This window comes from Protomyctophum bolini, assembly GCF_963924005.1.
Source record: "Protomyctophum bolini genome assembly, chromosome: 12".
In the NCBI taxonomy this organism is placed as follows: domain Eukaryota; kingdom Metazoa; phylum Chordata; class Actinopteri; order Myctophiformes; family Myctophidae; genus Protomyctophum; species Protomyctophum bolini.
The window spans coordinates 22,393,281-22,419,987 of NC_137873.1; the positions used below are offsets into that span (position 1 = coordinate 22,393,281).

Sequence of the window (26,707 nt, forward strand, 5' to 3'; positions counted from 1 at the left end):
TTTCTAAATGTCACATAATGCAGGAGGCAGCAAAATGTTGTGTTCTTGAAACCAAGCACTTCTGAAAAATAATCAAATGCAGGGCATTTCTTGACAGAAAGTAGCTCTATGGTGTTTCTATGGTGGATTTTCATGAAACAAAAACTTTGCAGATAGAAAGAGGATAATTCAAGCTTTTCGTTCCGCTGCAAACATTGTTTAATGCAATCAGACAGGACTTTTCTGTTTGGATGAATGGGCTGTCAAGGCCAGAAAGTAGTTTTTTGCCACTCAGTGTGCGTTCCCGCATAACTTCCAGGTACGATGATGTCATGCGCATACCCTCTATTGCTGTTTTATAAGATAAAGAAATAATGATACATCATACCATGGTAGAAAAATGAGACATAATTATCATAAATCACAAAATAATTTGTCAAAATTACAACATAATCTAATATTCAGTCCTGTATTAGTCACTAAAATAGGCACAGGCACTGCTGAAGTAGACACTTTAAAATGGTGATGAAGAATATTTTCACAGGAATAAAGATAGCTAATTAAGCCAGAGTGGTGGATTACTTGAAATATAGTCTGACAGGGTGGCAGTGGCTCAGGCGGCACAGCAGCTGCTTGCATATCGGAAGGTTCCTGGTTTGATCCCTGCTTATTCAGCACCACGGAGAGAGGCACAAAAACACATCCAGTACCCTATAGTAATAAGAAAGCTGTTTTGGTTGGTCTAATTATCTGTTTAATGACAGATAATTAGACACAACCCTCTGCCGGTTGTGTGTACGTATGAGGGAGATTCTCATATTCACAATACAGACTAACTACAGTATTATTCTAAAACTAAGTGGTTTCACCACCAAAAGTACTTCATTAGAACACTCTGACTGCCAGAGAGCTACTTTAAAGGTACTCTAAACCCGTATGAAGTGAACATTTGAAGATTACAAAGAATGAGTGGACACATTCGGAGTGAAAAACTAAAGGCACACACATTCAGAAGCTAGAGAGAGCAGAGAAGCTGTCAGCACCATTTTTCAGTTGAAAACGTGTAATCTTTTGCAAGACACAAGTATACATTTGAGTCAGTCATGTTGAGTAATGGTCACTTGAAATACTGTATGTTTTGTACTCAAAGACGCTTTGACCCAGGTATAAGCAGCCCTTAGTGAAGGTTTGACATGTGAGGGCTAAACGCTAAAGGAAAACAGACAATTACTGTACGGATAGGCATAAGCAAACACATCATGCATGCTAACACGCAATACAGAAGGTGGTGTTTTATCACTCTCACTCTCTCTCTCTCTCTCTCTCTCATACACACACAGACAAAGAAACAGGTGCATGGTGCATTTAGAGCCTTTTACAAAGCACTTTATAGTGTGCATTATATTCCCCCCTTCACGCACACATTGACACACCAACCATGCAAGGTACTGTACCAACCTGTTCACCGGAAGCAGTTAGGGCTTCATTGTCTAACGTAACCCAGGGGGAGCCGGCGCTCAATCCAGGAAACCTTCCGATCCCCAAGCAGGCCGCTCTACCACCTGAGCTAATGCCTCCCCCATAAAACACACACATGAGCTGTACACACCATCTGAGCTACTGCCTCCCCCAGATAAAACACACACATGAGCTGTACACACACAGACCGTTGCTACAGACAGACGCACAAAGACAGATACAGTCACACAAAACAACTAAGATCGATGGCGTTACAGAGCCCCCACTACCATTAAGTGAGCAGCTGAGTGTAGAAAAGTAACCCGGGTCAAGCCTGTCCAGGTGGCAGTGCTGTAATGTGACAGTGTGATTTAAGTGTCCTGTCGTAGTGAAGCCTGTTATCTCCCTCCACTAACCGGGCTGCACCGATACGGCCCGACAGCCAGTGACAACAGCTCAGAAAGTCATACTGATAATAATGCTTGGGTCCAGGACCTGATGACTTCTACCCTGTACGCTCATATACATTATGCAAACGCTGAATCGCACATTTGAGTGGCTGTCATATACATTTATATCCTCATGAACCCTCCTCAAAGAGTCTGTGGTCTAGCCCCATTGCCTCTGTCCCCTCCCATCCAATCAAGCTAACTCAAAGGAGCAGAAATGACTGAAGATGTGCTCATAGTTTCCAATATTTCCTTTAAAAATTACTAGGTATGAGCCAGTTGGTCAGCCCAGCGAGCCAGCGCTGTGTTAGCGATGCGTTCTGCCTGATCAGCAGGCCGAGGCTGAGGCAGCCTGTCTTGCAGTCTCCTCACAGCAATCTGGATATTTAGAGTTGTGTTCCATCACCATTCTGTCTCCAACAGGCCCATGATTATCTCCAGCACCGCGCAACGAGTGCTGATGGAAGCCCAGTGAACACCAACAGTGATGCACACACACACACACACACACACACACACACACACACACACACACACACACACACACACACACACACACACACACTAAACTTAACAGTAAGGTGTTGTGCTTGGTTGTTGTTCACAACAATGTAATGCTAAAGGTAGTAGTAGTAGGAAATATTATATCGGGACTCGAACCTGCAACACACTGTCATGCTGGATTACCAGCCCATGTGCCCGGACCGCTAGACCAGCCCGGGCCAGTTGGCAATATTCTGAATTGAATACAGGACCACAATGGAAACAAGCCCCTGGGGCTTTTTTGTTATCCTTTTAGCAGTATTAACCCATTTTGACCTGAGATCAGATTCTAAAAATGTCTGTTTGAAAATGACAGTTTTCTGAAAATGCTATGTTTCTATGTCAGTCGTTCTTCGATTTTTCAAAAATAGCAGACCTACAAGCTCGTAGTGCGCCTCGGTGGCGCGCTATGAGCTTGTAGATCTGATATTTTGATAATAGCTAAATCATAACATAATGCTAACACCAAAAGGGGTTCCCGCCCAAAATGGGTTAAATATAACTGACTGTACCACTGTACATTCTGCAAACTGTTAAGAAAGTATTCAATCAATCAATCAATAGGAAACACCTGTACTTAGTAGTAGGCAATGGGTCAGTTTCAGAATTCAAATGTGACAGTAAAATACATTGGAATCATTGCAAACAACTGTATTTTGTTTGCAATGATTCCAATGTATTGTCTACTATCAATGCTCTACACTAGAATACTGTATATTATAGCATAGATATTAGCAGTACACTGTCTCAATAGTTTTGACGAGACCCTCGTCCTTGACAATATGGTCCAAAAAGGCTAATATTTTCCAGAAAGATTGGCCAGCCAATATATCAGTCGACTTACATTAGAGACGCCCTTATTTCCAGGAAATAATATGCCCTTTTTATGAGTGGCAAACTTCCTCCCTTTCTCTCTCTCTCAGCCCTTGTGTCCTATACATCAGTAAAAATTACTGCAGTCACTGAGGCATATTGAGGTAGTGTTACCACCATTATCTCCTAAGCCTGGAGTACACACACAGAAATGCGAAACAAACGATTAAAGCAGACAGAAAACAATATTTTCATTAGATGTGGGCCATTGTCACACCTCCAGTTTGGGTGTGTAATGAGTGGAGCAGGGTATTGCACACATGGAGCATTACGTCCTGTAATGAGATTCCTCTCCCTAATCCCACATCTGTACTGTATGTGTGTTGCCCGGGCCTTCACAATGCCTCAGGCTGGCTGAAGTATGCGGTACATGAAGCTCGCATTAACCCTGCCGCTGTGAATGAAACGTAGACAATGGAAGTGAATAGATGCTACACTTATTATTGAACATGTTAATCCGCTTACGGAGTTAAGAAAGGTCTTGATGACATGTGGGAGACACTGAGGCGTCGGCCTGTATGGTAATGAAGTGACGCTAGGCAGCGAAAATTGAGGTTCATTATATAAATGGCAATGCCCAGTCTTGGTTTCATGCTTATTAACCTTACCGTATGGCGGGCTGGGATAATAAAAAAGGAATAAAAGAAAATACCTTGAAATCATAATTCTTTTTATCCTAGATTAACCTGCTTTGGGGTGTTGGACTGATGAAACAAAGGTTCAAGATTTTGTGTCAGTGACGTTCTGCCAGTGACGCCAGCTGGGTTGTTTTGAAAGACTGCCACAAGAAGCAAGCTCATTAGGTGGAATTTCCCCAGACCAACGTTTGGCTGTCTTGATTTTCACCGGGTCATGTTTCTGAGCTTATCAAAAGGCCCTCTTTTTAAAATGTCCTCCAGCACAGTGCCGAGGCTCTTCAGGGGGAAGTGTAGCTACTGACTTAGATAAGGCATCATGAAAGCGAGAGTGCTGGGGGGAGGGAAAGCATAGAGTGCATCTGCAAAAGACATTGCACTTCCATAAGGTCAACCGTGTTAACACTATGCCGGTTAACTGAACGCCAGAGAAGGTAGAGGGTAAACAGTCTTCCAGAAAAGCTCATCCTTTTTAGCCTGTGACCCAAAACAGAAATTAGACATTCTCCCGGGACCCAAACTATAGTGAAAATAGCCCCCGCCGCGGCGACCCACAAATGGGTCCCGAAGTATAAACCTGCACGTCAGCTGTGCGTGAAGGAGAGAAACAAACGGCACACATACTGTACATACATAATGTACTCAGAGAGCGCACCGACTCACCTGTCCTTGCCCGTCTCTTTCTTGAACACCATGTCGCAGTAGTTCATCCGGTCCTCCGTGGTGACGTAGATGCGCGCCTGCGGGTAGTTCTCAGCTGCCTGGCGCAGCATGTTGTACACGATTCCCTTGCCATCCTTCCTCATGTTCCTCAGGGGCCCCCACACCACATACACCGTGTCGTTGGCCTGGCCGAAGAAGTACTGGGGCTTCTGCAGCAGCAGCGGCACGCTGGTGTGGGAGACCACCCGCAACGTCGTCCGCCGGCCCACGTCCTGTTCAAAGCCTCGCGTGGGCGCGTTGTTCATGCGCCAGATGCAGGCGGAGTGGTCGATCTGGGCGCCGGCCGCCTGGCCCAGCATCTGCCCCGAGCTGGACACGATGCTGCACAGATCACAGTGCAGCTTCAGGGGCTGCAGGAGGAGAAGGATAGATAGAAGTTGTGTTTCAGCAAAATGTCCTTACTTGGACATTTTAAAATAATGTACTCATGTATTGTAGGTACTAGCCTGACATGGCCAGACTAATCTGCGGAGGGATTTTTAGTTTTAGTTTTTGCACTAGCAGATTCATCTTATTTCCTGGCTATGCACATACTCCCTGAGCGTATTCTGTGCTGGGTTATCAGCCAAGTGTGGCAGTTTTCCTCACTCAGAGGAGTAGAGGCCCTTTTCTTACAAGATGGTAGATGATCGCACACGAAAATAAAACAAATTATGGCTCATTTTAAAGGATAAAGTTAGTAAGTACTTGGCTGACAAAAGGAGGATAGTTTTACAGAATCAATATTGAATTCCAGGCAATGAATCTCTTCTCAAATGGATTGGACATAGTGCATAAATGACCTCTTTAAACATGAATGGCCTCTTTAAACACGACATGTTAATTTAGTCTACAATTTATGCTAATAGCACCACATTTAAATGTATAATTGAAGTGTTATATTGGCATATCTGTCATAATACTGTATAAATTGTAATTTGGTAATTAACTATACAGATATTCATCAGCATTTTATAGCCTTATATTATATTTGCTCGCTTCCAAAGATCAATGTCACTGCACTAAGACATTGATTAAGTTAATTGAATCTGCCCCCTCCGAGATTACAGTGCAGTTGAAATGGACCGATCAGCTTTCCTTCCCCAAACGACAAACTGTCTTATTGCCACAGTGCATTATGGAAGAACAAGGACGCTGCCGCATTCATCCACACTATATTGCAGTGGGAGGATTTGTAGTGAACCTTCAATAATTGGTCTTTGCTAAGCTCTGCCAGGGGAGGGAGGGAGAAACACTCTGCTCTGAACGATTCTGCTTTGGCTGTGAAAAGGTGCATTTGCCTAAATTAAGTTGTCTGTTTTGTTTTGATAAGGTAAAGCGTAAGCGAGTAAATCAATACTAGAGAAAGTTAAGGCAGTAAGGAAGAAATAAAGAACAAAAAAACAACTGGAAGTTCATGTGCCATGGTAATAAAAATGTCATTGGACTGTATATCAAATCAATCACATACATTCGTACTGCATTATGCTAGTCTGTAAAGGGCGGAATATGTCAACACATCATAATAACACAAAAAGAATTCCCCCCTCAAAGAGTAACCAAGAGTTATCCTTTTATCTAACTAACAAATAGCAACTGTACGCACGTTATCGTTATATGGCAAGTACACACAGTACGTTTCTGATGAGCTCCAAACATCCATTATCATCAGTCACAGCCATGGGACGGTGCCAGGCAACACAAAGGACCATGTTGGTTTTCCAGAGTCATGCCTCTATGGAACAGTTCAAGGGAGCCCCGTGCTACTCTTTCTCTCGTTCTCCTTTCCCCCCTATAGGCTTCAATGACGGGTTAAGGAGTAATCTCAGTGCCCAGGCTTGTACCTCTCCATTTACCGGGTGGTTGAGACACACATCACAGCAGCCTTGAGCTGTCAGCAGGTTGTCCATTAGCCTCAGCGCTCCCCTCAGCCTGACTCATAACTCCATCACGCCTCTCAGCACATATAGATTGGGCTGGGCTCTTTGGGGACTGCTGTCTGGCAAGCTGCAGGTTCATTTAACCCTCTGTGGGTTAGATTTGTTTAACGACATGAACCCTACAGCAGACGATTTACAAGAGTTAGGGGTCACAATCATATAGGTCACAATGTAAGAGATTTGGTGTAGAGGGTACAGTATATCCAGTATAGACCCACGGGGGACTCTGGTCAACAAAGTATAAAGGGTTTAAGACTTAAGTGGTTAGATTTGACAATGGGGGGGAAATGTAATCATTTAAAATCAGTGAAAGAAAAAACAATTCTTTTTTTAGACTGAAATAAATGGTACTTGATTATACAAAACATGTTGAGGGCTTTTTTCCCAAAAGTACAGTGGTTCTCGAAAAACAAAGAAACAACATAAATATCAACTTTATCTTGGTATCTGCTGAATTCAAACCCTGGGTGTGAAAGTATTAACTCTGTAAATCAATAAAATGTTACGCTCCCTCTTTGTGTATTTCTAAATGTGTTCATTATGATTAATTATTCATGGCCAGCTGGTTTGCGTTTACATGCTGGGGCATACACTAATCAAAAATGGAAATTCATCCCAATAAATTTGCCCCTTGTAAATAAGTACAAAATCTACTCTGCACACGCAGTCAAGCCTCCAATTTTAATTCCTCAAATAGAGTAGGTGATTAAAAAAATGCTTAACGTGGCTGTCACTAATTTATGGCAATGGGTTGTGCACTTAACCTTGACATTCATTAAAATGCTCAAAACATGAGTCATTAATGGGTGATAATTACAACATTAATATGCTATAGGCCTACGTCTGAGACTTAACAATCCCACTATGACAAAAAAATCCATTGATTAGCATTAGCTGTTCAGCTCTTCAGCACTTATCAATTCAAAGCACTTTTTGGTGGCTAAAGTTGAAAGTTAAAATGTAATTTACTTCTGAATTGCTATTTCAGAGCGGATTCAATAGGAGCTACAGAATAATTGCTTTGAGCTGCCAGGCTTTATTTTCCTTTGTGTATAGTGATTTCCTGGTATCATTGGGTCATTTTGAAATGTCTGCACGGAAGCAATTTCTCATTAAAATTATCAACAAAGTAATCCAAAAGCCAGCACTCCCTGCCACTTCTGCCATTGTTTACGCTTAAAAAAATGGCTGGAATTCAGCATTTTCAAGTGTGAATGAAAATATTGAATTTCTGCCTCACACCATGATGGACCTGGGACGTGAATTCCAAAAGGCGGTCGGAGGAGGAGGAGCAGTGTCACAAGATAAATGTATTCCATTTCAACCTGAAAAGTAGAGTGGGAACAATGCATCACCACCACTCAAGACAGACTCAATCCAATAAGAGAAATAACGGAGGCAATTTGCACACCACTGAGGTTATGCATTATACATGCTCAAGAAAGGCTTATAACGCCTCAACTGTGGATCAAACAGGAATATCTCACTGTGGCAGGCACAGAGAAAGTAGTAGGACCAGTGTACCCTTTTTGAGGGGCGCTAGTCCCTCCCATGTCCAGCTTTTAGTGTGTGTGCACTTTGGCTGTATATATCCTGTCTGTGTTCCCCCTTCATCAGGAATTCTGGACGCATACTGGAACGCTGTTGACATTCAACTTCAGATAAATCACTGCCTCTTCTACTTTGCTTGGGTAAAAGTCACTGGCAATGTGAGGGACTTGCGAAGGAAAAACAGAAGCCTAACTCTGCAGCGGCTGCCAGCCTTTCACATGATATTCATACATCTCTGCGGGAGGGGGAGAGACGAGGTGATGGGTGACTTAAGCAGACTCGTCTGAACCCAGAAGGAGGTGCAGACGTGGAGATGTGGTGTAATGCGTGACTGCCTCTGGACCTCGGTTGTGTGCACCAAGCTCCCTGGAGGGAGAGGTTGACGCCCCGCATTAATCTAGCAGCAATACAGGCAGAATACAAGGCACCCGTTTCTCATTGAGAGGGAGGGCAACCAATGCAAATATAGATCCAGAGACACCACCCAGGGGGCCTTAATAAGGTTAGAAAAATTAAGAAGATTCCCAGACAGAGATTGTCAAAGGTTCCTGTTTATAGACTACATTATTGTTTAGTAAATATCGGGGCTCCGGAGCGACGTGTCCAGGATTTCAAACTACACTGATGGTTCCCTCTTCTCCAACAGGGAGGAGAGAGACCGAGTGCAATATGCTAATGTTCTTTCTCCATCAGTGAGTGGGAAAGATTGCATCATGTTTGCATGTCTCAGTGTAGGGAATTTATTTTTCTGTGCCCAATATCCGCCTCTATGGGTTCCATTTCAATTTCTGTCACTTCCTGCCCTAAACAACAAACATGCAGCTCGGTCCTCTATTTTGATGTGCTGAGAATTAAAATGCTTTGATATTTCAATTTCCATAAATTGTATGGGGATATAGGCTACCGCAAAGAGCTTTCTGAATGTAGGAGAATGGGCTCATGGACCAAGGTATGCAAAATTACAAAGGAACAATGTTCACCCGAGACTTCAAACAGGCTCTTTCAAAGCCATCACAGAAGAACCTGATGTATTATAATGAATAAAGAACATCCTTTTGGAGTTTTGGCCTTTGTGCTGCTTGAATACATTTTTAGCATCAAGGTGAAACATAGCCTTGTTAGATGATTATAAATTAAATATGAATCAAAAGCGAATAAGTGGTTATGACTCACAAGGAAAACATTACCTGAATGCAGGGGTGCATGGTAGTGAAATAAAACCGAAACAGTGAATTGAATATAATGTGAATGTGTTATTCTCTTTTATTCAACAATAATGTATTGGCCTGTCATGCATTTGCTGGACGGCAACATATTGGTACTGGAGAATCACACTATGTGCACCATACACATGCAGAGTCATTGGAGTAGTAGTTGTTTACCAATGTGTCCAACTGGAGACATTTGGTTCCGTTTAGGTTTGGTTTGGGAGACAGACAAGATAAAACAATAAAAATAACAATCCCATAATTCCCCAACCTCTCAGCATCAGTGTTGCATGTACAGCACAACATTGCTATCCTTATGCACACCATTTTCTATAAAACGTGTATAAGTGACTATTAGTGGCCTATATCCCAATGCCGAAAGGGTTGTGGCAAGACCCGCCCTGCAGCACTGCAGTGTAATGCAATTTATTTATGCGTGTTATAAGTATTTACTGTTTAATTACTGATGACAAAGTAGTAAAAGTAAACAGTAAGTATATCCATAACCATAAGCAAGCAGCACGCTAGCTGCATTGGCATTGGGATATAGCATTAGGATATAGGCCTATTAGTGACTAGAACTATTTAAGGCACAGGTTCCATGCAATCTCCCATCACCCCAAGTATTTTTTTGAGCTGAGACCATAACTGTGGATGTTCCGCGTGTCAGCAATATTCCACTAACGTTGCGCAAATTTGAATAATGACAACCATATCTACCAGCAGATAAATATTATGACTTTCCTGTCATTTCCCTTTATTTGAAAAACCACATACACAGACTGGAGGATGCTCAGACCCATCAAATGGTGAAATAAAATGCAATAATATACCACATCTGTCAAAATTGTGCTTGACAGCACATGTGTGTACATCTTGCCACACTAAATGAAAGCCCTGCGCCCGTTTATATGTTCGCCTTCCTTCTCCTACCAAACCACTCCGTTTGCACACATCTCTCCATGCACAATACCTACTGCATGCCTGTCCAGACATCTCTCCATGCACAATACTTACTGCATGCCTGTCCAGACATAACGCTAATAACATAACGACAATGTTGCATCCATGCAACTGTCATAACTACTGTACAGTTTGCATTTGCATGAAATACCATGTTATTGCGCAACATTTCACACAAATTTAAGGCCACACCCCGTTCCACTGAGTGCACACACACACACACACACACACACACGGCGCAGCAGTACAGTCCGGTACAGTATGGTATGGTACAGTACAGTCTGCTACAGTATTCCCCCCCCCCCCCCCTCTGTCCCCAACACACACACGTCTTTTAGACCGTTTCCTACAAGGAAGAAGAATAGAATAGAAAGTAAAGAGTTCAGATTGGTGGACATTCCTCCGGGAGACAAAATTTGCGACAGCGCCCGTGACAATGACAGACGAGGTCGAGGTGCTGCCCGTAATAATCTCCACTCCACTCAGTCCCTACCTAGGGGCGGCTGGGCCCACAACTTGGGGTAGACAAGGACACAAAGACCCATGGCTACTCACTATAACCTCTCTATCAGCAGATGAGTGGACATATATAATATATATTTACATATCATGGCTGTCGGGTATCTTGTCCAAAACAGTTGCTTTTTTTAAATCCTGAAAAGTTACTGTTTTGGACAGGTTTGTGCATACGTGTGTGTCTATGTGTGCTTGCATATGTACAATGTATTTATGCATTTAGAGAAGCCCCCTCACCTCCTGTTTGGGAATGCTGACATAGCCAAGGTGGGGTTTGAAGGCCTTGTGCGGTGGTCTAGAGAAACCAGGAATCCAGTGTCTGCTGAACGTCTGACCAAAGACAGGCTCCAGGAGGAAATAGGGCTTCTCTGTGTACACCATGACCACAAAGAGGCTCACAGCCACGATCAGACTGGACGCTATCATCAACTTCCTCTGTGGATGAAGAGAAAAATAGAAAATAAATGTAAGTGGTTTCTAATAAATCATTATATATTTTTTAACGTTTTACATTTTACATTTTATGTAAGATGAAATAAACAAATATAATTTGTAACTACCATCACGGCTTTGTACTTTTTCTGTTTTGTACAGTATGAGACTGGAGTGTATTACTCCATATACCCCCAGGTGTGGTTATAATATTAAAATGTTTGGTTTCCTGAAAGTCTTTGAGTCAAAAGGCCCAATCAAAAATACACCACTTTAGTGTCATCATAACCATAAAAGCATCACGGCACTCCATCTTTAGGAAGAAAGAGAGAAGAAACCTGCTGGATTCCTACAATGTAAATGTTATGTTAATGTTGGGCAACCGACAGATACAGACTGAAATGAAAACAACCATTAAAAATGACAATATCTCAGATGCAAGGAAGTCTGCAGCCTTGACAGCATCGGAATGAGATGCTGAAAGAATGGCACGTCTGATTTGCAGATATGAGCCCATTCACATTCAAGCTGCATTAAAAGTGTCCCACAACTGACAGAAAGAGAGAGACACAATGCAAAAGCCAATCGGTATGGTTTCTGTACAAGGCAGATGATGTTCTCTCACTTCTCTTTTCACCCCAGATCTATGAAATACTCCAACTATTTGATGGCATGAAGAGGACACATTGAACTATGCTAATACACCCCTGTACATGGCCGAGAGGACAACTTAATCTCTGTTCACTGAGCCGGAGAGCTTACACTTTTCTCTAGATGGAGCTGTCATTTCAAATAGTGTGAAAGAGCTGATGCCACAAAAAAAAAGAGTTGTCATTGCGTCCTTTTTATGAGTGAGAGGATTAGGAGAATGTCCAGTTTCGCCAAGATGGCACATTGTCGCTAAACGACAAAATGATCAACTGGAGGACACGACACAAATGAAAACTTGGCAGAAACAGTTGGGGAGATATGGAAGCTATGCATATCCATTAATCACTGGGTAGAGGAGAGGGAGAGGTAGAGGTCTTGCAGAGGAGACATTAATGGCATGGTTGATACAGAGATCAATGCACAAAGGAAGAGAGAATGGGAAAGAGAGCAAGAGAGATAGTGTGAGGGAGAGAGCAAAAACATGAGAGAGACGGTAGAAAAAAGAAAGACAGGCTAAATTACTATGGCACACTACGATATCGTGGACCCTGAGGTGATAGTGTCCACTGTCCAGCAGAGACACAATATTTGGGAAACTTTAATGCATTTCTCCCAGCCAGCAATGGTTGGATTGGTTTATTTTCTTTCTACATTTTTCATAAACCGGTGCTTGTTTCTAGTTGTCCTATTGAGAGAATATTGGATGTGGTGCAAAATAATGTGGGGACGGGGTTGGCGGTGTGCTGACAACCAAGCCAGACTGCATGCAGCACCACCTACATGCTCTGATCTTCCAACATGAACATTCCCAGGAGAGAGCTTCCCAGAGAAGGATCAAACACGTGGGGGCGGATGAAAAGAAACCGAGGTGACCGTTCTCTGACAAGACTTTTGCGTTTATGTTGCAATTGCATACGCGTTACATCACCAGTAGATTTGTGGCTTTATAATGGTATCTTTGATCCTACAAAATGAACATACAAGAAGAGGCTCTGGGCTCCATTTTTGTCTCATCTTTCTAAAGCCACTATTTGGGGATTTAGGAGTGGGGAAAGGGTGTTCCCCCACTAAAGTTGGTATTTTGGTTACCTGTCTAAATCCCTTAAAACACCTCCGTTACCCGTTATATTATGCATAGGTGTGGTTTGGGCGTTACAATAATTAAACCAAATTTAGCCAATCACCAGTCCACGTGCCATTGCCTTTAAAAGATCCCTTATGCGTTGCCCGTTAGTGCTATATTGCTTCATAGCCTAAGCCCGTTGCTGCCTTGAAGTCTCAGTTGTGCTGCACAGCAATTTAGGGGAAAGCGTGCCAGCACGCCCATGACCACACCTCTAGGCGCAAATACCGGTGCCAGCGGGTGATGCTGGACTAAAATACCATTAAGGGACAGAGAAAGCTCCTATATTCGTAAATTTCGGGCAGCGGCTGAATTGCGGGCCGCGCTGTGGGTAAAGTTGGAGACGAAATTGGAGCCCTCTGTGTCCAATTTGTTCCTTTTAGTGTTTTTTCCACACCAAACCAAAAGTAATGCGTTGCTATCCAGAGGGGCATTTCATTGACTGTAATAGCTTGCCATCAAGAGGTGATTATGGAACATTAAGGAAAAAGGAGACCTCCCCTGCACATACCTGCTGCAGTGATACAGCATCCATCTGTTCTAGTGACAAGTGAAACAGAGGAAGGAAAATTTGTCCTCTTCTCCTTCGACCTCAATCTGGCCACAAATCACCAGGGAAATGATGTGTCACGGAGTATTGAAGCAATTCTGAACGGCTAGAGGGGTAGTGTTATAGGGGGCTGAGCGTCCATCGGATTTAATACAAGAGAACCCACAATTTCTAATTTTCTCATTTTTAGGGCAATTACTAGGTGGCTTGTCCACAGAAAATCTGCAATCATGTGACCATGTCATGACTGTAAAACTGGCAAAGAAAATAATTATATGGAGGAACGAGAGAAATTGAGACTTATAACATCAAGGGCAAACCTCAAAAGTAGAAGTCAATCTTAAGACAATTTATTCGAGAAGTATGGATCTCTAGAGTCACTAGTAGTGACTTTATTTGTTTTACTGTGATATTTTTCAGTGATGGACAAAAACATTACCTGCACCACTGGTTGTGCAGGGTCAACCCAAGGAACATTTCAATTAACACCTATCACCCAGAAGCAACCAACGGGCTATTTCCTTATCTGTGGAGGCACTAAAACTATTGATCTTGGTTCACAGACCATGTGGATGGTGATGGTGGTGGTAGAGGGGGTACGTGGGTGATTCATTGTAACCCAGGGCCAGAACACTGGAGGGCAATAATTCTCTCCAGCCAGCCCATCCTATTGTATACCTGTGACCACATTTCATATAGACTTATAGGGAGAAGAATTATCTGGAGGATATTGAATGCTACCTTGACCATTTGTAACGCCGACCTTATTAGGATGAAGTGAGAAATTGGGCGGATGAAAACAGACTACATTCCCAAGAAAACATATACAGGTTTGTGTTGAATGTGAGGGTGTCATTTCCCCCCCATTGATATAATTTTATGCTCTCCATTTTGATCTGTTGGGCACCATCTCAAAATTGCTCAGGCAAACTATCACGGCAGCAATGTGCCTGGTTTTTATGAACACAAAATAGGCAATACATCAGTAAATAATAAAATGATGAGCAAGCAATGCCCCTTGACTTGAATAATGAATAGAAAACGTGCAACCAAAATTTCACCTCCATCGAGCTCCATCTAGGCTTGAAAAGAATATATTTTCCGAGAAAGACCAGACCAGACTCTACTAGCGCCTTAGCTCAGTAAACAATGGGGCTCGTGCTGTATTTCATTTCAAATGCTGATCGTGATGGGAATGGAAATAATGAGAACCCTCAACCTGATGAAAATGGCTCATGAAAAAACATATCTCCCAGTTAGTTCAGGGCTCGAAATTAACTTTTTTACTTGGTAGCACTGGTGCTCCCAAATTCAGAATGAAGGAGCACCAGAAAAAAATTAGGAGCACCCACCAAAATTTTACGAGCACCAATATGTAATCGATTTTTTACATTCATTATTATTACACTTGTAGCCTACAGCAGTGGTTCCCAACATTTTTCATGTCAAGCACCCTCAAATTGACACTCATTAGCCCACGGACCCCCATTTGAAAATATATGCCAGGGACCCCCATATGAGAAGATTTTTACGGCTCTAGCAGTGATTTTCAGTTATTTACATTTCAAGGACCCCCAGTTTGACATGAATTAGGCTACCGTTCCCCATTTCTATCTCTGGGACCCATAAAATCAAAGTTAATTTAACTGAGTGTACAAATGTACAGTGAAATTGGTTTACCCATAGTATGTAGTACACTCTCAGAGTTTCAGACCCATAAGGGTCCATTTGGTTCCTAACTATCATTTAACCGAGGACCCCTAGGGATCCCCGGACCCCACTTTGGGAACCACTGGCCTACAAGCCAGTTGGTATGAGATGCTATTTTTGTGGCAATAAACCAGTTGAAAATATAATTAAATTCTAAATACTGTCTCTGCTATAATTTCTGAATTTGTAAATGGCTACAAAACCCTTTGTTTTATGTAGGCCTGCTTTTTGATTGAAGTAAAAAAAAAATATATATATATATATATATATATATATATATATATATATATATATATATAGGCCTACTGTATATATTTATGAGAAGTTATTTTCATAATGTCATCATAAATGTGTGTGTGTGACTCCACACATTCCATTCAATTGAGCCCTTTTGTTGTCTCTCACAGCTGAGGACCTCAGGTCCAGCTGATGTTGATCACCCAATCAGTCCACGGACTGACGGGAGGTTAGAGGAAGTAGAAGAAGCCAAGGAGATATTTCTTTAAACAATCATAACTCTGGACAGGAATGGACTAGGAACTTACTTTTTTTTTTACATGCTCAGATCTTTATGCTCTACAAGTTTAAATCATCTCGCGGGAGGGAACCGGCCCGCGACACTTTCGGTCGCGATCGTTTTGGTCGCACTACAGTAATTATATGCAGTAGCACTGGTGCGCCCAGTTATATTTTGAGATCGCACAGATTAAAATTCAGGCGCATTTGCGACCAAAATGGTCGCTATTTCGAGCCCTGTAGTTTCAGTGTCCTCCTGGGCAATAGCAAAAAATAAAAACAGAAAATTACATTTGAATTGCAAAATCACTACCTACTTGGCACCCGATACTCACTATGATGGTCCAGTGAGCAGTTAAAATCCAAGTTCAATTAATCAAGGATTCGAGAAAATATTTCCCAGGCCATCTTTCTCTTGCGATCTCTTTCTCTCTCGCCCAAGCCATTAAGGCAATACAATAGAGGCATAAACTAAAGAAAAGTAAATAAAAAGAGATCCTCTGGTGATGACGGATATATATTAATTAATGTCATCCTGCAAGAAGCTATATATCTTAGTAATAATAGGCTAATAGGAGTATGGCTATAATATAGTAGGAGTAAGTTATGTCACAGTGTGCATATTTTATTCATTTCTTTACTTGCGTTGATCAGTTAGTTCTGCACCTAGTTTTAGGTGCAAGTTTGATTTTCTTTAACAATATGATGCACCTTATGCACTCACTGTCTTAAATCTGATCGGTACAAGTTAGTTTTGTCTGTTTTTCCTTCTCTCCTCGCTTCATCTCCGTTGTGCTCAATAAAGAAGAAAAAAAAGACCAAAAAGTGAAAACTGAACTATAATGGAACTACTAATGGAACGGCAATACTGTACAGTAGCAATGTGTACATAAAGCAGTGGCACCCTCCATTCATTCCCAAATGAAGAGAACAGGACAGATGCTGGCTTTCCAGCGCCACCTGGCTGCCTCAGAGCTCAGGAGGACACCACTGTGACAACATGGCAGAGATATCATTGTGCTGCAGATCCCTGCACAGCCCAGCAGAGGGGGCAGTCCCCTCACACAGCTGGTCTGTGGTGGTGGGGGGGGGGGGGGGGGGGGGCACAACAGTACAGCAGTCAGTGCTCCAAGGGAGAAGGCTGACTTTCTGCTGCCTCACAACAATTACAATTTAGGCATTTAGCAGACCAGACACTCTTAATCCAGAGCAATTTACAGTAAGCAAGAAAAAAAACATGGTAATAATCAAATACATAATAGTCATCATGAATCATACATAAGCTAAGAACCAAACAGTGGAATATCTATATAATGAAACTATGCGTATACCATGCTATGTCTACATAAAATGCTATCTAAGTTACATGAGTTGAGCCATAAGCATATGTCTGTAAGGTCACCGAGGCTAGGGCAAGTGCTACGGGCTAAGATGGAGCTTGAAGAGGTGGGTTTTCAGACAACTTAACAGGCTGGCTGCCAGTATGCATTTGCTGCACCTCATTTGGCCAAATGGAAACGTTCGAGTGAAGGCAATGAATGACATCACCTTTCTATGGGAGAAGTGAGATGTACCTCCCTCCCCCTTTGGCCCCCTGAAAGGTGGATTTTCAGGCCTTTTTTGGGGGAAGCCAGTGATCCACATTTTTTAAGGGATGGGGTCAGGGCATTCCACACTTTGTTGCAGTGCTGTAGAACAGTGGTTTTCAACCAGTGGTCCGGGGACCACCAGTGGTCCGGGGACCACCAGTGGTCCTTGAAGGGATTCCAGGTGGTCCCCAGCTAAATGATGGAGAGTTCTTAACCACATGGACCCTTATAGATCTCTTGAGAGCGTGAAATGAAACCAAATGGACCCATACAGGTCCATTTGGTGTCATTTCACGCTCTCAAGATTTAAATTATCGTTTAAAATCTGCATTTAGTTAATTTCCAAGAAATACACAATTAGTGAATGTAGAAGAACTGTTATTTTGAGCAACGTTTGCCTTCTTATCCAATCTTATCCAACGACAACAACATTTTCTAAGTTTTGGGTCTGAGAGACTACGGGCTGTATTTTGCGTGTCTTAAGTACCAGGTCTTATTCCCTAACATGAGTAAACTAAAGACCTGGAGGCGTGATCAATGCCATTTGGCTATTCTGAGTGGCCAAAGAGCATTGATCACGCCTCCAGGTCTTTAGTTTACTCAAGTTAGGGAATAAGACCTGGTACTTAAGACACACAAAATACAACCCTACATGTCATCAAATGGTGGTCTGTGGCTCAAATGCTGAATAAATAATGGGCCTCGGTATGAAAATGGTTGAAAACCACTGCTGTAGAAGGAGAACACCATGTTTGTTCTTTAGGTGGGTGGTACCAGATCGTTGTTGTCGCTCCCTCTAGTATCGTGGCTTTGGGTGTGAGCATTTTAATATTGAACCTATAGATTGTGTTCGGGCTTGGATCAATGAAACTAACGTAGTATACTTAACCCATTTAGGCCTGACCTCGAAATTTAAAAAAAATCTTCTAAATCCTCCAGTTTTCTGAAATAAATATTTTCACGGTTTTTCAAAAATAGCAGACCTACAAGCTTGTAGCGCGCCACTCGGTGGCGCGCTATGAGCTTGTAGATCTGCTATTTTTCAATATCGTAAATCGGTTCTAGTGAGCAGAAAGAATCAATAATAAGCAGACTTGGTAACCTGACTGTAGAAAGTAACAGTACAGTAAAGAACCTGGGGGTTATTATTGATTCTGAATTGAATTTTAATTCACACATTAATCATGTTACCAAGATTGCCTTTTTTCACCTTAGAAATATTGCACGAATCAGAGCCTATTTGTCCTTGGACGATGCAAAAACGCTAATCCACGCCTTTGTTTTTTCTCGGCTTGACTACAGCAATGCACTTTTTTCAGGACTGCCTAAGAAAACAACTGACAGATTACAACTTGTCCAAAATGCAGCAGCCAGAGTTTACTTTTAACTAGAACTAAGATGAGAGAACATATTACTCCAGTTTTGGCATCACTGCACTGGCTTCCGGTTGTTTTTAGGATTGATTTTAAAATTATTTTACTTGTCTTAAAGCTTTCAATGGTCTTGCACCTTCCTACCTACATGACTGCCTGCCTAAATATGTCCCAAACCGCCCCCTAAGGTCTTCCACTGCTGGCCTGCTCGCTTTGCCAAAAAAAATGGCAACTAAAAAATACGGGTTAGCAGCTTTTTGCTTCTACGGGCCGTCGGCATGGAACAAGCTCCCACTGTATCTTCGTCAGGCAGCCTCTGTAGACATTTTTAAAGCTCAGCTCAAGACCCACTTCTACAACATTGCTTTTAATTGATCTTTTATTTTTTATTTTTGTTATTCATGTCCTCACTGTATTGCATTACAGCTTGTTCTTAATGTTGTTGCCTTGCTTTTCTTTTATTCTCCATTTTTCTGTAAAGCACTTTGAGCTGCATTTCATGTCATGAAAGGTGCTATGCAAATAAAGTTGTATTATTATTATTATTAATAGCTAAATTATAACGTAATCGACACGGCCTTTACTGCATGTCTTCCCCATTCTCTCTCCCGTTTCCTGTCAGCCTACTGTCTGTCCCTTCAAAAAAAACAACAATAAAAGGCGTAAGCCGCAAAAGAATATCTTTAAAAAAAAATATATATATATAACGTAATGTTTAAAACACCAAAAGGGGTTCCCGCCAAAAATGGGTTAAAGTCCTCATGATCAGTATCACTATGAACCCTGTCTGTCACCCCCCCCTATCAATGGTCACATTTGAAAAGGAAATAAATTTAACAGGTCAAAGAAACAACAACAACCCACTAATCTGCCCTGGTGGCATAATGATATTGCATCACAATGAGTCTTAGTTCAGACCAGTTTGTGTGTGATCATTCTGATGGAGTTGGGGGGGGGGGGGGGGGGGGTAATCAGAGTGAGAGCCCAGTCAAAATCATTGACGGTATGCTGAACAATCCTAGCCTGGAATCAAGGCTAGAAAAATGCGTGCGTGCGTGCCGTGTGCATGTGTGTGTGAGTCTGCAAATGGATACTGTATGGTACATATACATGGGGTGAGTGGGTTTAAAAGCTGTCAAACACCATTTCACTAATGCATATCTGACATCAAATGTAACATAATCCCCATGAGTAAAGGATTAAACATTTTATATGAATTTGCATCTGGCAACCTTCTGGCAGCCACGAGGGAAAAAAAAGATTTGCCACACAAAGGTTGGCCGTTTCCACAAAGCACTATAGTCTACCTTTCAGAAGGAAAGCACAGCGAAACACTAGGACTCACTGGAAGTCTTCCTGGATGCCAGCAACCCATTGTGTCGTGCTGAAACTGACAACAGCTGTCACTCTTTCTCCCCCCCCCACACCCCCCCTAAGAAAAAGCAACAGCACTTAGAACAATTGCAATTCCCCCTGGTGTGGGCTCCCAATCTCATTTGATGATGTTATTTCTCAGGGTTGATCATGTTAATGTGACCTACAAATGCTGCCCTTCTAAATAACTCAACTAAATAGAGGCCTTTTAGTCCTATAGTTCCCCCCATAAGATCTGGGTCGGTTGGCTTGTTTATGAAGATAACTCCAATGTATGAAACCATCTGCTACCGATGACTGATGATGTGAAGTGAAAAACTACAGCCTTTCGTCTCGTAGCACCGTGAAATAGTAGCTGCAATTATTGCATAAATAAAATAAATCTAGTTTGACATCCCCACCGGCCACCGATGATGCCATGGGCAGGTAAATCGGCAAGCTAGCCACAGCATACCTCTGAGACACAGAGTGAGCAAACCATAATAGTATTATGTAGATAAGATTGGGAAAAAAGATGAAGTGTCCCTTTAAGCATTCAAAACATGGAATGCATTTTATTATACAAAAAAATGTTGTCAAGGGATTTATTTAGCACAAACATCAAGGTTGCCATTTAGCCAAGGGACCTGAGGCTTTACAAACTTTTAAAGACCTTTTAAACAAACGCCTCATATATCCTATTGTCAAAGGCAACACTAAGTGCCAATATCAAGGTCAATACTCTAGGTAAGAGAAAGCCGAATCACACAATATATAATGTGTTGGCAAGCATTATATTTGTAGTTCTAAGTTTAGGGTCATAACTTAAGACAACGGAGACCTTTAAAATGTGTTGTTTCTTTCTACTTTAGCAACTATTGCCAAGATGGCAATGGCTTACAAATTCTTCCACTAAGATAATGAAGATCTACAAGTAATACTGCTTGATACACCTGAAATCATTTTCTGTCCCCATGATCTAGATTCTATAGTGTTACGGCCGGGTACCAACAACAAGCTTGATACTTGCTTTCTCTAATCACCTAGAACCTGAAGTGCACTCTGCTCTGCCAGCCTATACTTTTGCCAAAAGCCGATTTAACATAACCTGATCTTGGTGGACTTTTAAGTGCTGATGGCTGTTACAGTCACAGATGGCCGATAGAGCAGCAGGGCAGAGGAGAGAGCAAGCCAAGGACAAGGCTATGCTGGTGAATAGCCATGTGCCCTCTCTCAAGGAGGCCAGAGGAATTATGCTGGACACAAGTCAGGGCAGTGGCCTACAGTACAGCATGAATTCCAAATCTGTGTAAGTGACCATAACTTAAGTTCAAATGCTGCAAGGAAGTCCAAATGTAATGCACGACACAGATGCCCTATAAGTGCTCTATATTATAACCTGCTATAATTATGGTAGATTGTACCCTTTTATAGGTGTAAAACTGAGCATTAAATGCCAATACCAACCTTCTCATTCACTATCTACATTTCTGTATATCTCTCTCTCTCTCTCTCTCTCTCTCTTTCTCTTTCTCTTTCTCTCCCTGCATTTGAAGAGCAAAACCAGTACAGGGAACCAGGCTGTTGGGGAAAGCATCGACAAGAGAAAATCTATTTAAATTTGCTAGATGAGTGACATTTGGCAATTTCCCATGAAAAAAGTATAAAACATATCTGAACAAATAGTCTTTGGCCAAATGGCAGTGTGTAAAAACTGGGTACCGTTTGGCGTTTGCTATACAGAGAAAGCAACATTTCAAATTTTCTCTCCAACTCCTGGTGGCAGCCACCCTGTGTTGGCCTTGGCACTGGATGGAACCATTATGAATAGGTGACAGGGGTGTTCTGCTAACGGGAGGAAATCGCTTCACCTGAGCTCTCTCTCTCTCTCTCACAAAGAGATGTACGAGCAAAGACATACAGCACACGGAGGTGGTGATGGCCTTAGGGTCATAAAAGTAAATAAAATTAGTTGAAATCGGACCCCCCCCCCACACACACGCGCACGTGTGTTTCACTCCCACCTCCACTTGTATACAGACATCTAGCTTCTGCTCAGATATTCCAGATTCCAGTGGACTAAGTTGTTGAAAGATGTGTCCAGCAAGATTTGTCTCAAGTCTACCGGAGTCAGAAAACACAATGCACCCTGAACGTTCAGGTGCATGATATAAAAAACACACTAATAACTCAACTGCCAATGTTATTTTCATCTTCACTGTACTGTAACATTTGAGGGTTTTCATTTAGTCACTCTTGTGTTCCTTCTTTCAGTCAAGAGAATAGCAAAGAAAAGAGTACGAAACAGCTCTGCTAATACCAATCTGACTTCTAAAGGTCTCCCGAGTATCAGGCAAAAGCCACTTTCTAAAAGTCTGCCAGGAGGAGGTTGGGCATTCAGTGCCAAGCAAAAGAAAATATCTATTCCACAAGAAAGGGAGGATGTGGCAGGTTCAGCTGCCTGAGGTTAGCTTCCTGAGGCTTGGGTCAACTAACACCTTAATTATGAGGAAAAGCATGCTTTTAAAAGGTCATGTGTTGCTTCCTGTTGACTGACTGTTGCCATAAGCTCTATTTACACAGTGATTTATTAGACTTTTTTAATTTGCTGACTGTGCTTATGGGATAAGATCATACAACATTTAATGGCTGAAATATGAGCTCTGGTGTTCTGAACCTATATGAAAGGTTTGATGGCATGCATGTAATGTTTGGAAAGTGGCACACAAGAAACCCGCCCTTTGAGTGGTGATCGGTTGACAAAGCTCATTTGAAAATCACAGGACAAGCTCTTCAAGTCCAGACTGCATCTTTAAGATACAAAGCTTTTATTTATATAGAAAAGGTAACAAATAAGCAGACAAAAGACACTCTTCAAAGAATGTCCCTTTCCCCTTTCAATCTCGTCATCCTCCACTCACACTATAGCAAATAAACCTTACCGCTCTGGAACAACCAACAACTAGCACAACCAAATTATTCATTAACGGCAGTGCTTTTAGTTATTTATTAATGCTCTTGTATAGTTAAACTTTATGTTACAGTTTTCAGTGTTTCACAGTAAAAATAATTTCCCAGCGGTGATGAAAGTTACTCTTCTTGTCATCTGTTTCTAATACAGGGCATTCTAAAACATAAATGTACTACAGCTGTCGCACACTGTAAACACTCCAACCAAGTGGCTCACAGGTCACAGATATACTGCCAATAATAAAGTTCTTCTACGTGAGTCTGAAGTCTGATTTATACTCAAGTTGCACACCACTTGCATGCCAGAGTGAGCTTGTAGATCCTCTATTTTCGGCACGCGACACTAGTAGCAAGGAACTACGTATAAATCTGGCTTGACTTGTCTGCACACTCAGACGCAATCCAGCACTGCTGCGGTGTACTGAAACTAAAGTAGCGAGGTAGGCTCACTTGGCGGCGCACGTGCATGTGTGCGTGTGTGTGACGTGTGTGTGTGTGTGTGTGTGTGTGTGTGTGTGTGTGTGTGTTTCAGACTTGGTGAAAACAACAGCAGGCCTGCTGATCAGCTGCAGTTTACTCAGAGAACACCGTAGATTGTTGAGCTGCTGCCCATTCCCTTTGTTTGTAACAACCCCAGTGCAAGAAAAAGTATTCTTCAGAATTTGGCAACATTGCAGAATTAAACGCATACTGAGGATTTTATCATTATATATCGAGTTATCGACTAATATATATTGACTGCATTATATTTTAAATCCTCACTTAACCATAGCCCCTGTTTTCTGCTGTCAGCCTGAGGTCTGACGGAGGTCAGTCTGCAGACAGGCCAATAATGCAGGAGCCCAGAGCACTTCCATTAGAATCCCATTGGGATAATAACAGGAACAATGTTATTTTTTATTAGCTGTCTCGGTCGAGCCCTCGGCTGTGACCAGACCTGGCTCCTTGTTGCCACGATGCTGACTTACTTTATAGGACAACTTGACAGGTAAAAGGAGAGAGAGAAACCTTTAAGAGAGGAACTGAGAGCTGAACCGAGAAAAAGAGCTAGTGGACATAAATGTCTTACAGTTAAGTCAACAATTATAACAATTTACATTATACTAAGAAGAATTGTGTGTTATACCTACATATAATACAAATGAATCATTGCTTGTCAAGACGTTAAATTGAGCTACAACTGCCAGTCTGTAAGGAACAGACATGGAACTGCATGGGCTTGCACCACTGGACAACACTAATGTAATTACAGGAATGTTCTGCTTGCTCAGAGGCTCACTCCCAGGGTGGAGTACAGGACAATACAAGGCTTGCTGCACAAAATCAGACATTACTCAAGGCTGAAGCCCTGCCAAATCTAGCCACCTCACTGCTTGCAAGTGATGTTGACAGACAGTAATACACAGGATTACAATGGCAGGGCTGAGGATCTCAGAAAGTAGACAAAAACATGTCTTCATACTTACACACTTATGCATGCATGGCCTCGGTTCCCATAACTACCCTGCTATAATACTAGGTAAGAATCAATTATCTGAGCAGCTCGTGCCACATATCTGCATATTTCATTCCTGGGGTTGCACACTTATGCTAAAGAGATCCTTGGATCGCTTTAGCATAAGTGTGCAAGCCAGCACTATTAGAAAGATGGATATTCTCTTATTTACCAAGAAGCCCTGTCCCCTTTTGGTTTTCCCGGCAGTGGGCCTTTGGTTCAGGTCAGACCATGCCAAGTGTACAATCAAGCTGACCAGCTGGCCAAGAATGACCGTAACCAGGAATGATGCAACAATCAAATGAATGTTTCTGACTATTACAGTTAGCTCAACACTGAAAGCTTATCAAATTTGCATTGCTTTTATATATTGGGAATAAAGAATTCCCCTGGGGATAAAAGGTAGCAAGGACACCGATTAAAAAAAATATTAAAACAAAAATATATTGCAGTTTGTCACTTTGAAAATAAGGGATGTTTGTATGGGATGCAAAGTACTCATACAAGTTAAATAATGACCCCTGTATGGCATCAGATCACAAGACTGCAAAGCCTCTATATAAAATAATTAAGTTATTTCCCCTGCTTCAGGGTAACACAGACTTACACTAGATGCAAAAGTTTTTTTGTTCTTTTCATTTTCTTAAATTGTATAATTGCCAATTACCCAGTATACTCTGGTCCCTCCCGATCTCTACCAAACTCCACTGTTGTCCTGGAGGGCAGCAGACTACCATATTATGCCTCCTCTGATACACATGGTGTTGCTAGCTGCTCCTTTTCACCTGATGGCATTAAGCGGGCTCATCTCTCCCAGATGCTGAACCGGCACCTAGCTGCACAGACCGCTAGGAGTCACTAGTGCAGTCACTGCAGTGACAAAGACATACAGTAATCCCCTGCTGCTTGTCCAGGAACACTGCCAATTGTAGCCTACTTGTTGGAGTGCTTCAAACTTTGATTCTGGTACAAAAAGGCTGTGGTCTCAAGAAACACACACCATTAACACAGTCATCAAACCAAAGCCACAATGTCATGCAGTCACATCAACCATTCATCTCTTGTATAGCCAAATATTTAAGGAGAGACATTTCCCCTTCAACAACAGCAACAGCACCACTAGTAGTAGAAATTTTCCACAATAACACTCCAGCAACATGGAGTTATCAGAGCTAAGTGATATTGTCTGATCACTGAGGATCTGCCATCTTGGCTTTGTCTTGGTAAAAACAGGTTGTGCTCATCTGCCGCCTTGCACTCAGTGACAGTCCTTATATTATCTAATATTGGCTTCCCATTTCTCACTGGAGAGTCACAGTAACAGGTCAGCCTTAATCCTATAACATGGTGGCCTTCTAATCCTTGTGCAGAACTGGTCGCTCCAGTACTGCTGAGCGCATCAGCACTGCCAATGGATCAAACAGGTCCAGTTAACACTGTGGGCTATTATCCTTACCTTCCTAAGCCCACAAAAATAAACATGGCTATTAATGTAAGCAGTGGAGAGGGCCAACTGTGATACAGGAATGAAAGCATCAAAACAGTATGCTTTGGTATTAAAGTTTTACAATTCAATCAAGAGTCATTTCAGTTCAGTCAAACCATAAGGATGTCATTACTACTAAAATACTGTAGCCTATATATCTTGCAATGTTCAATTTCATATTTGAAAAAATAAACCTAGCCTACTCCAGCCTACATTAAACAATTTAGAATCTTGCAAATTCAAAATAGCGCTGGATTATAGTCACCAGTAAGACGCCTAAGGGCGAGGCATCAGCCATGGAGCATGTCTTGAGCGTACAGGGTTTGATGATGTCAGATCAACATATGGAATGTCAGAACAGGTCAGCTCCATATATGGAGATCTAAGGTTGGTAGCAGGGTCATTCTCTTGAGTGTACAGGGTTTGTTGAGGGCCGGGCCTTAATTCTTGGGCCTGTGGAGAACTCTAGTTTTCGCTGGTTGCCAGGCGCAGCTGCACTAATAACTTTGGGGCAGGCCCGTCTAGAGTTTGAATGGACAGGTATCAGTCAAAAGGGAGACATCGAAGGAAGGATGGATTGGAAAGGATCAACATATGGAATACAGAACAGGTTATGACATATATCCATATATGGAGATCTAA

At 42.1% G+C, this 26,707-nt stretch overlaps 1 protein-coding gene across 3 annotated transcripts in view; it reads right to left on the reverse strand.

Moving 5' to 3' along the window:
* st6galnac3 (ST6 (alpha-N-acetyl-neuraminyl-2,3-beta-galactosyl-1,3)-N-acetylgalactosaminide alpha-2,6-sialyltransferase 3) overlaps positions 1–26,707 on the reverse strand; it is a 59,185-nt gene that overhangs the window by 29,175 nt on the left and 3,303 nt on the right. For 2 of the 3 annotated variants that reach the window (XM_080779211.1, XM_080779210.1), the window contains exons 2-3: positions 11,055–11,252; positions 4,601–5,010 (exon numbers count right to left, since the gene is read on the reverse strand). In XM_080779211.1, coding sequence (XP_080635337.1) covers positions 4,601–5,010; positions 11,055–11,252 — 608 coding nt within the window. The remainder of the gene's footprint in view (positions 1–4,600; positions 5,011–11,054; positions 11,253–26,707) is intronic. The other variant, XM_080779212.1, reaches the window with a different exon arrangement.